The sequence below is a fragment of the Ascaphus truei genome, chromosome 9 (assembly GCF_040206685.1).
Source record: "Ascaphus truei isolate aAscTru1 chromosome 9, aAscTru1.hap1, whole genome shotgun sequence".
In the NCBI taxonomy this organism is placed as follows: domain Eukaryota; kingdom Metazoa; phylum Chordata; class Amphibia; order Anura; family Ascaphidae; genus Ascaphus; species Ascaphus truei.
Genome location: NC_134491.1, coordinates 47,973,464 through 47,985,542, shown reverse-complemented (window position 1 = coordinate 47,985,542; position 12,079 = coordinate 47,973,464). Strand labels below are relative to the sequence as shown.

Below are 12,079 nucleotides of genomic sequence, written 5' to 3'. Positions count from 1 at the left end.
AAGGAAGAGTGAGAGTGGGGAAAGATGAGAGGGGCGCAGAAGTGGGAGAGGGAGCAGATGAGGGATAGGGAGAAGTGGGAGAGGGAGAAGTGGGAGAGGGAGAAGTGGGAGAGGGAGAAGATGAGGGGGAATGAGAGCGGGAGGAGTGGGAGAAGATGATGGGGGAGAAGGTGAGGGGGGAATGTGAGAGGGAGGAGTAGGAGAAGATGAGGGGGATTGGGAGAGGGAAAAGATGATGGGGGAGTGGGAGCGTGAGAAGGTGGGGGAGTGGGAGAAGATGAGGGGGAGTGGGAGAGAGATAATGAGGGGGAGCAAGAAAGGGAGAAGATGAGGGAGAGGGAGGAGTGGGAGGGAGAGAACATGTGGGGGAGTAGGAGAGGGAGTAGATGAGGGAAAGAAGATGCAGGGAACGTGAAAGGGAGAAGATGAGGGAGAGGGAGGAGTGGGAGAAGATGAGGGAGAGTGGGAGAGGGAGAAGATGAGGGAAAGTGGGAGAAGATGAGGGGGAGTGGGAGAGGGATGAGGGGGAGCATGAAAGGGAGAAGATGAGCGAGTGGGAGGGGTGGGAGAGGGTGGGGTGGGAGAGAGAGAACATGTGTAGGAGAGGGAGAAGATGAGGGAAAGAAGATGCAGGGGAGCGTGAAAGGGAGAAGATGTGGGGGAGTGGGAGAGGGAGAAGATGAGGGAAAGAAGATGAGGGGAGCATGAAAGGGAGAAGATGAGGGGGAGTGGGAGAAGGTGTTGGGGAGTATGAGAAGATGAGGGAGGAGTGGGAGAAGGTGAGGGGGAGTGGGAGAGGGAGAAGATGAGGGAAAGAAGATGCGGGGGAGCATGAAAGGGAGAAGGGGAGAGGGAGAAGATGTGGGGGAGTGGGAGAATGTGAGGGGGAGCGTGAGAAGATCAGGGAGAGGGAGGAGTGGGAGAAGGTGAGGGGGAGTGGGAGCGGGAGAAGATGTGGGGGAGTGGGAGAAGATGAGGGGGAGAGGGAGAAGGTGAGGGGGAGCGGGAGAAGATGAGGGAGAGGGAGGAGTGGGAGAAGGTGAGGGGGAGTAGGAGAGGGAGAAGATGTGGGGGAGTGGGAGAAGATGAGGGGGAGAGGGAGAAGGTGAGGGAGAGGGAGGAGTGGGAGAAGGTGAGGGGGAGTCGGAGAGGGAGAAGATGTGGGGGAGTGGGAGAAGATGAGGGGGAGAGGGAGAAGGTGAGGGGGAGCGGGAGAAGATGAGGGAGAGGGAGGAGTGGGAGAAGGTGAGGGGGAGTAGGAGAGGGAGAAGATGAGGGGGAGGGAGGAGTGGGAGCGCTCACTGAATCGTGTCCTTGTGTAACTGGACAATGCGGATGGAAAGTAACATGAATGGGCTGTAAATAGCTGACCATCGTTTAGTCAATCAGGCCCTTCCTGTGGCAGTGACCACGAGATGCCCACGAGATGCCCCCTGCTGGCAGAACATATACAGTAGGGATCCCATTGTATTTAACCCAGTCAATGCTGGTGGGCCTCGCAATGCATAAGTGCATTGAAATGTTAGACATTTGCAGCAGTGTAGGGGTTAATATAATTCAAATGCTCCTTCTGCTCCGGAGGACACAAGGGGCATCGTGGCAGTCAGTCTGGTGCCAGAGGCCGTTGAACGTTTTTGGATCATCAGCCTAATGTAAGGGTCAGTTCTGTTTTTTCATAGGCCCAGTGACCCAAAAGAGAAGCCGTAGAGAGCGGTTATATGGGGTAATAGGAGGAGTTATAGGGAGGGGTTATATGGAGTAATAGGAGGCGTTATAGGGAGCGGTTATATGGGGTAAAGGCAGGAGTTATAGGAAGCAGTTACATGGGGTAATGGGAGGAGTTATAGGTAGCGGTTACATGGGGTAATGGGAGGAGTTATAGGTAACGGTTACACAGGGTAATAGGAGGAGTTATAGGGAGCGGTTACATGGGGTAATGGGAGGAGTTATAGGGAGCGGTTACATGGGGTAATGGGAGGAGTTATAAGGAGAGGTTATATGGGGTAATAGGAGCAGTTATAGGAAGCAGTTATATGGGGTAATGGGAGGAGTTATAGGGAGCAGTTATATGGGGTAATGTATAGAGAAACGGAGTATAAGCTCAGGACCAAAAAGTCAAATACAAATGTAAGTATATACTTGCATGAAAGACGGAGCATAGGTCAGGTTGAGAGGGTGTATTCATATACACAGGAGGACAGGAGGAAACGCGTAGATGGGGAATATATAATTACGGCCGTTAGAACCCTCAGATGTGGTTACAATGAAGTCCTCAGTGAAAGTCCAAACTTACTTCTAATCCCCGTGTCTCTGGTATGCCCGGTGTGGAGTAATGAAGTACTCATGGTCATCCACCGTGCTGCTCCCCCAGCTGATAGGGCTCACATGCCGGTCAGCTGTTTGTAGAACCTCATTGACTCCAACAGCGTCTCTTCAAAGGTTTAGTATCAGAAAAGTAGCGGGTGAATCGATGAGGCGGCAGCTCCTTAAAAATGTAAACTCACCAGCAAGGAGAGAAAAAAAATGTTTATTAAACTACATAAAATATACAAAAACTGGAAACGCTGCTCCCACGCGTTTCACGCCCCCTATGGCACTTTTTCAAGGAGTTATAGGGAGCAGTTATATGGGGCAATAGGAGAAGTTATAGGGAGAGGTTATATGGGGTAATAGGAGGAGTTATAGGGTGCAGTTATATGGGGTAATAGGAGGAGTTATAGGGAGCGCGTATATGGGGTTATAGGAGGAGTTATAAGGAGAGGTTATATCAGGTAATAAGAGTTATAGGGAGCGCTTATATGGGGTAATAGGAGGAGTTATAGGGGGCAGTTATATGGGGTAAAAGGAGGAGTTATAGGGAGCGGTTATATGGGGTAATAGGAGAAGTTATAGGGGGCAGTTATATGGGGTAAAAGGAGGAGTTATACTGTAGCAAGAGGTTATATGGAATAATAGAAGTTATAGGGAGCAGTTATATGGGGCAAAAGGAAGAATTAGGGAAGAGTTATAGGAAGCACTTATTCAAAGCAATATGATTAGTTATTGAAGGCAGTTATATGGAGCAACATAATGGGATATATTACTGTCATTTTTATGTTTTTTGAGCATAAACGGAACTCCCTGATCTGCGAGTTATTCCCGGACAGATGATACGAGGGGCACGGCACTTACACCACAGGCTTCCTACCTAGTCCCCAAAGGGCTGAGTAAGCCCAGCTGGGTGTAACGGAATTGGTGACCATCACCGTGTCCATGCATGTCACTGCTGGTGTCACCTCCTCCCTGCATGCCTGAGCTGTGTCACTGTTGCATGCCACCAGTTTGGGGGACTTTGGTGGAGAGATCCAGGAATAACCTTCCTTTCTGTCCTCATCTTCTCCTCTACTTCTCTCCCTCCCCCCCCTGGAATTCCAGGTCCCACCACCACCTGCCAAGAGGACTCGTGCGCTAATCAGGGGGTCTGCATGCAGCAGTGGGAGGGCTTCACCTGCGACTGCGCCATGACATCCTTCTCTGGGACACAGTGCAACGACCGTGAGTACCGTGTGACAGTGTGACAGTGTGTCAGAGGGAACTGGGGTGTATAATGAAGGCTCCTTTTATGATATACATTCAGCGGAGGTCTGTGGAATGCTTGTGCAGCGCCATGGTATGTGTGGCAGACCTCCGGTGTCAATGTATCTGTGTCGCTCAGTAACGGGAATGGGAAGCGCGGTTGACATTGGCGGAGATGTGGATAACAAACCGGTGTTATTCTGGAAGCCGGAAATAACGCGAGGTGTTCCCCGTACACCCTTCTAATACTTAGCGTGTTTCCTGTTGCTTTCATTGCGAGATATTAGGGAGGATGATCATCACACACCTGTTCTATAAAACGTTGTGTATGTCGCATCTAACACATAATCCAATTTCTAACTGGGTACCCCTACATTGAGTTGAAATCATTTGATACCATAATGTGATTGGAAGGGTGTATGTATTCTGTGAGATTCTAAAATGTCAGGGTTTCCGGATATCCCTGCTTCAGCACAGGTGGTTCAATCAGTGGCTCAGTCAAAGACTGAGCCACTGATTGAACCACCTGTGCTGAAGCAGGGATATCTGGAAACCCGGACCTGTTGATGGCCCTTGAGGACTGGAGTTGGCCGCCCCTGTGATATAGAGATCAACAAATAGAAGTAGGGTAGAAGTGGCACCTTTTAATGGCCAATAAAGTGCTAGCTCCCAGGGGCCACAGAGGGGCCTTCTTCATGCAAAGATTCTTCCTGCTAAAGGAGGGACCTGCGTGTGGCCCCCAGAGCTGGCACTTCTTTTACCTGGGTCATTATTAAACATACCACGTCTACCTTACATTGTTTGTCTATGGACTCACCCTGTCCTGTTTATGTCAATAGCGAGATATTTTAACCCCTTTGCTTCCTAGGATGAATGCAATATTTCTATTGTGATGCATAACCGGGCTTCTGGGAAACATCAAAGGGTTAATTCCTTGATACAAACGAAATGCAGGATATTCATTTGAAGGGGGAGGGGGTGAATTACATTGGGGGGGAGGAATTACATTGGGGGTGGAGGAATTACATTGGGGGGTTGAATTACATTGGGGGGTTGAATTACATTGGGGGGAGGAATTACATTGGGGGGTTCAATTACATTGGGGGGGTTGAATTACATTGGGGGGAGGAATTACATTGGGGGGTTGAATTACATAGGGGGGTTGAAATACATTGGGGGGGTTGAATTACATTGGGGGGAGGAATTACATTGGGGGGTTGAATTACATTGGGGGGGGGGTAAATCACAGCAGGGGGTGAATTACATTGGGGGGGATGAATTACATAGGGGGGGTGAATTACATGGGGGGGGTGAATCACAGCAGGGGGGGGATTACATTGGCAGTGGCTTAGTCTGTCCCTGGGGATCCGGGTGCCCCCCCCATACTGTGGGTTTCTTATCAGTTGACTCAGCACGGTAAGTGACGCAATGGTACAGACGGTGGAAGCGTCGCGGGAGAAGCGCTTTCAGGTAAGTGCAGCTGTCCACTGACTGCTGGGGGCGTCACTTTGTTTTTACAGGGATGTATTGGGATGCACAGCTATCTCCCATGCACAGCGGTCTCTCATGCACAGCTGTCTCATGCACATCTGTCTCTCAAGCACGGCTGTCTCTCACACACAGCTATCTCTCATGTACAGCTATCTCTCATGCACATCTGTCTCATGCACGGCTGTCTCTCAAGCACGGCTGTCTCTCAAGCACGGCTGTCTCTCACGCACGGCTGTCTCTCACGCACGGCTGTCTCTCAAGCACTGCTTGTTCTATTTAATGACAATAACTCGCCATGCAGCCCCCCTGGATGTGACTCCCCGTTAGAAAGAGGCACATTTTTGGGCAGATCTGGATCGGCCGGTTCCTTTTGGTCCCCGGATTTCCACGGATTAATCTCAAAAAGGGCGACACGCGTGTGGCAGGTTTTTAAGAAGGCGGAAACCGCGGATTGTGTTGAATCTGCGCGGATTACCATCGACAAAATCTGTCTGCGGATTTTACACCGCAAAATGGAGAATGCGAGAAAATCCGCGGAACTGATTTGGGTGTATTCGCCCATCTCTGCTCCCCATGCCTGGGACCCCTCTGCTTCCCTCACATCTCTTGTGAAAGGGTTAACCCTACAATATATAAGAGGAAGGGAGGAGCCATGCTCTGCGGGAGCTGAAGGGTTACTCAGACACTGGTTTACGGCCCTCTGATGGTGAGGATGGTTAGAGAAGGTCACCAGATATCAAGAGGTCGTTTGTGGTCTTAATTATTCACTTGCAGGAGGGAGTTTAATTATTTATAATATTTAATTAAGCCACTGCAGAAAAGAAAACTTCCTCCCCCAATCTCTCTCCCATCTTTCTCTCTCCTGTCCTTCTGTCTGACCTGTTTATATCTCTTTCTCTCCCCTCTCTCCCACTCCCAATCTGTCCCCCTTTCTCTCTCCCCCTCTCTCCCCCTCCCTCTCTGTCCCCCCTTCTCTTTCCCGCTTCTGTCTTCCTCTTGTTTATAAAACCTCTCCCTTTATATAGGGCGAAGGCTTACGACATTTCTACCGTGTATAACTTGATTTAGATTTCGGCCCCACAGAGGGGTCAGCATCTGCTCTAAAAGTATGATGAGGCGGTTTCTAGATTTGCACACTTGACTCTCTCAAGTGCACAACTGCGTAGCAATTGCGAGTGTGTAACATTCGCACGTTTTCATCATCTTGCTCCTGTAAAATCGCCACCTCTGCATTAATACTGTACCTCTTTATCGGGAATCCCAAACACACCCTACAAACCCTTTCCCTTCTTCTCCTGCAAGGTGTTCAGTGCAACTATACAGCGCTAAAGCAGCCGCAGGTCATCAATATCCGCACCGAAACTCACATGTTCCCATAGTTTGGAATGATTTGCATCTGGTCCGTCTAGGGCAGGGGTGCTCATCTCCAGTCCTCAAGGGCCACCAACAGGTCAGGTTTTCAGGCTATCCTGCTTCAGCACAAGTGGCTCAATCAGTGGCTCAGCTTTGACTAAGCCACTTGTGCTGAAGCAGGGATATCCTGAAAACCTGACCTGTTGGTGACCCTTGAGACCGGAGTTGGCCACTCCTGGGGAAGGCTCACTATTAACATGCCTTCCGGAATGACATCCGTTGAATATATTCTAAACTGGACACTAATGCAAGAAAGGGGGTTATTAAACGGTTGCACGTCCATCTTTAACTTAATAAACGTGTTATAGACGCACAGCGACTCTGCGCGCGGAGTCAGAGTTTTACCAATTCACAAGCAACGTGCATTTTATGCCTATTTCTTAACGGCAAATTGATAACTTATTTTGACGAGGCGCAATCCTGTAATTTACCCCAAGATTCCACAAATGTTCGAACGTCCTAGTATCTCCGGATACAGAGATGTCACAGGGCACATCTATCCAGGTACAAAAATGTGTTCAAAGGCGCAGTTTCATGTAAAAGATCAAAACAAGAAACCACTTCACAGTGTAATTGGCGTTCCCAGGAAGATGTAACCCCCGTTAATGTACAGTTTTTACCTGATTCCATCTTGCTTATAATGAATATGTTTTGCTTTTTCTCCGGGAACACTGAATTCAAGCTAACAGCCCTTGTATCAGTCTGGCTCCACAATGACCATACAAGCAATGGTCTAAGCAGAAACCCTGGGTCGCCTGTAGTGTTGAGGATGGACGAGCAACCTCGTCACATTACAGTGCTATCAGACATTAGATAAAGATTGTAAATACCCTTCAAAGATTTGGTTTGCCACGGCAATGATTAAAGTATGGGGGGAAAAAAGTATTTAAAAATACTTTTACAATTTTTTGGACCGGGTTTCCTTCATCTGCAATGAACATATTAAATATGTCACTGTCCTTCATTCATTTATTAGATGAATGCTGAGAATATCAGTCTATATCAGGTGCCCAACTTATGGGATGAAGAGATTTTGGTGCCGGTCACATTGGATGAGAAGTCCAGGTCCCTTATTATTTCTTTTGTTCATTGATTTTTTTCTTCTCTGTTCCGGTCTGGGAAGGGTAAGAATTGTGTGTGATGTCAGAAAGATGGACAGGAGCGGTTTACAGAACAGAAGCAAACAGATGGACTAATGCAGGGGTGACAACTCCAGTCCTCAATAGCTACCAACAGGTCAAGTTTTCAGGTTATCCTTGCTTCAGCACAGGTGGCTCAATCCACATTGCCTGAGGTACTGATTGAACCACCTGTGCTGAAGCAGGGATATCCTGAAAACCTGACCTGTTGGTGGCTCTCGAAGACTGGAGTTGGCCACCCCTGCACTAGTGACAGTAAATACGTGTATGTGAGTTTTTATTATTGCGGTGTCCTCTCCAGACTAATGGTCACATTCAGAACCATGGAGAGCGTTTCCATCTCCTGAGACAATGGGAATTGAACTCTGTACGATTGTACACACACACTATACTTAGCAACAAATCCTATTCTTCGGTATCTAAGACTGGGAGAGGATGATGCACATTAAAGGAGATTCAGCAAATCTACAGGAGTAGTCTGTATACAGTAGCTCCTTTCTTTGCAGCAGTATGTATCATCCTCTCCCAGTGTTTCATACTCTGCCGGGGAATAGGATTGTTGCTAAGTATACCAATATGCAACTATGCCTGCTTTACTCATTTCGACCAGGGTTTACAATGTCTATAATTGCAGATACTCAGTCATGAGCAACTACATACATTCTGTTTTGAGATATATATTTCCGTCTATTTAGCCGGCTGGGCAGGTATCCCATTTTTCAGGAGAGGGCATGATTTGGCCTCCCCTGGATCTTAGGGATAACTGTGAGGTTCTAGTTCCTTTAGTATTACCAAAGGTGCTTTTTCTGTCACTTGGTACCTGATTATTATGTGATATAACAGGTTGCCCTACAGCTTTCTGCTGTTATTACTGCTCTGACATTAGCATTCTGGAGACGGTTCACTTATTTGTTTTTTAGTGTAATAATAACTTTTGTCTTGTTTGTTAAACCATCAATTGCATACTTAATACATTTTGTATTTTCTTCACACGCCCTGAGTGCCCCATAAGGGAGTTTCTGTGAATCTTGTGGGATTTGCTTTTTCTTTGGTCATAAATGTCCAATCACTCCAGGGAGCGCACCTGTATTCATAGGTTTAGGTGTGGTTCTGTTATCATTGAGGTAGTAGTGCTGGTTTCAGCTCCTTGTTCTCACTCCTTTATGTCAGCCTGAAGCTTCGCAGGTCACTCCTACGTCACTAGTGAGACAGACTTGAGTGGCTGTGTGTCCGGGTCCTCCTGCAGTTGGAAGGACAGACTCTGCACTTGAAGTCATTTTCCAGCCTAGTGCTGCTGTGCTGTCTTCCCGTGTCTGTTGTGGCTGCAGTTCACCATTCTTACCACTGAGTGGTGCTGTGACCCTGAGAGAACAGCCTGCTCTGCTGGTGCTGCTCCTGGCAGAGTACAAACTCACAACGAAAATGTTAGAATGTGTAACAACCACACCTAACCACACAACCAAACACCCACCTAACCACACAACCAAACACCCACACAACCACCTAACCACACAACCAAACACCCACTCAACGAAACACCCACACAACCACCTAACCACACAACCAAACACCCACCTAACCACACAACCAAACACCCACTCAACCAAACACCCACACAACCACCTAACCACACAATCAAACACCCACCCACACAACCACATAACCATCTAACTACACAACCAAACACCCACCCACACAACCACATAACCATCTAACTACACAACCAAACACCCACACAACCACACAACCAAACACCCACTCAACCAAACACCCACACAACCAAACACCCACTCAACCAAACACCCACCTAACCACACAACCAAACACCCACCTAACCACACAACCAAACACCCACTCAACCAAACACCCACACAACCACATAACCATCTAACCACACAACCAAACACCCACACATGCAAGCAACCGGCCAACCAACCAAGCACTCAACCAAACAACCACCCCTACCGCCTTCTCTCACTGCGGCTCCTCTGGCTGCGCTCTGCGGCTCCTCTGGCTGCGCTCTGCGGCTCCTCTGGCTACGCTCTGCGTCTCCTCTGGCTGCGCTCTGCGGCTCCTCTGGCTGCGCTCTGCGGCTCCTCTGGCTGCGCTCTGCGGCTCCTCTGGCTGCGCTCTGCGGCTCCTCTGGCTGCGCTCTGCGGCTCCTCTGGCTGCGCTCTGCGTCTCCTCTGGCTGCGCTCTGCGGCTCCTCTGGCTGCGCTCTGCGGCTCCTCTGGCTGCGCTCTGCGTCTCCTCTGGCTGCGCTCTGCGGCTCCTCTGGCTGCGCTCTGCGGCTCCTCTGGCTGCGCTCTGCGGCTCCTCTTGCTGGAAGTAAGGCTTTAAAGCAGTTTCAGGACACCTCAGTGGTGGCCATTTTTTAAGCTCCCACAAATTTGCGTTTGATGGTCTCAGAACGGCTGCAACTTTAATCTATTGCTGTATTTCTCACCCTCTGGCAGTCAGATCCATGCACCCACTACCTCTCTCTTGGTTACTTCAGCTTTGTATTCCCTTCCGAGAGGCAGAAAGGCAGGAGGGGGGGAGGGTGCAGGAGGGGGGGAGGGTGCAGGAGGGGGTGGCTTCCGAAACAAAAAGTAATTTAAATCAACATTTACCATTTGAAAACCGCTCGCTGTCTGTGTCCTGGAAATAAATGCAGCGAGTGTCAACATCTGCGGGATCGTTAATGGGGGGTGGGGGAGGGGGGCAGGGGCACCTCCCATTAACCCTTTCAGTTCTGTGAAGGGAATTGAAGGGTTTACAAAGAAAAAGTGCCCAGCTGTGGGACAGGAGAGGGGGCATCCAGACGGGGAATTAGCCTCCTGTAGATATAGAGCAGGCGTGGCCAAGTCCAGTCCTCGGTGGCCACGAACAGGTCAGGTTTTCAGGATATCCCTACTTCAGCACAGGTGGCTCAATCAGTCGACTGAGCCACCTGTGCTGAAGCAGAGACTGATCCTGTGCTGAAGCAGAGACTGATCCTGTGCTGAAGCAGGGATATCCTGAAAACCTGACCTGTTTGTGGCCATTGAGGACTGGAGTGAGTACTCCCTGATATAGCGGTTAACCCCTTCAGTGCTATAAGGGACAGCAACACAGCTCCAGCATCACCAGGGGTTAAAAAGGAAACAGCTTTCTGGTTTGGAGAGGGGGGGGGGGTAGCTGTGTGGGGGATAACCCCAAAACAGGCAGGCTAAACTGTGCAGCCTCAGCACCCCAAAACAGAATGAGGATATGCGGAGGTGCCGGGTACCACCAGCAAACACACACACTTTCTGTTAATATAGAATAATATCAGACATACTCAGTCTGCCTTTATATGGCAGCATTTCCATTAACCCACTCAGGCTCCAGGAACCCAAAGTCGCATGCGCAGCATCTCTCGGAATAACTCAAATAAATGTTTTTCTCTTCTAATTAGGATTAAAAGCTACTTTAATACACTGAGCAATAGTTTTAATACACTGAGCATCCTGTGATTTCTATAGCAGGTTTAGCCCACCTCCCCAGCAGTGCAAGATCTTTGCAACACTTTCCTGTTTGTGATAATTTGTTGCCAATGTTCCCAGCAGTTTGAGCTGCAAACTGTAACAATAGATAATGTTACCTTAGTAATATAAGGATACATTGTAGCTGCTGAGTTACACTGACTGAAGCAGTCATTATTTAAGGCTGCGTCCATAGAAGGTGGAGCAGCGCTGAGCCGCGCGGACGCTGATGCTCACCTGATCAAGCATGAGCGATTTCATGCACATGCAGGCGAGCCAGCGTCCCCGATCGGGAGGAGGGGCAGTGACGTCGCTGGGCCAATAGCCCGCGATGCACTGACGTCAACGTCACGGTGACGTGACGGCGTCAGCTTCGCGCTGATTGGTTGTTTTCAGCCGACAGCGCGCTGAATAACAGCTTTGGCTGTCGGCTGAAAAATCCAACTCCTGAGCACGCCTGCGGACGCTCGCGGGAGCCCCCTCTCAAGACATCCTGATTGAGGATGCCGGGGCTCAGCGCGGAGCGTTCGCGCGCCTCAGCGCTGCTGGTCCTTCTATGGATGCAGCCTAAGTCACATAATCAGGATTTCTATACATTTATAACAGAAGTACCAAACGATTGCAGCTTAGGTAAGAATGTACAATGATACATTGTCACATGTTTTACATGTACAAATAAGGACACATTTCAACACATGCTGGCGTTTCTATAATGCGAAAGCACTCAGCAATGTTACTACAACTGCTACGGTTTATTTCAAAGTAATTCTTGTTCTGCAAACCCCCCTTCCCTCCTTTCCCCCCTCCTCCCTTTCCCCCCTCCTCCCTTTCCCCCTTCTTCCCCCCTGTCCTCCTCCCTCTCCCCTCCTCCTCCCTCCCCCCCTCCTCCTCCTCCTCCCTCCCCGCGGAGTCTTACTTTGGAGAAACTTCCGGGTAGAAATATATTTTTTGGGAGGCTTTAAATCTGGAAACCTTTGGGATTTTGTATAACTCGCC

At 49.2% G+C, this 12,079-nt stretch overlaps 1 protein-coding gene across 1 annotated transcript in view; it reads left to right on the top strand.

The window, feature by feature from the left end:
• Positions 1 to 12,079, top strand: part of NRXN3 (neurexin 3) — a 403,334-nt gene that overhangs the window by 189,953 nt on the left and 201,302 nt on the right. The window contains 1 exon segment of the mRNA XM_075614646.1: positions 3,415 to 3,534. Within this exon segment, the coding sequence (XP_075470761.1) occupies positions 3,415 to 3,534 (120 nt within the window).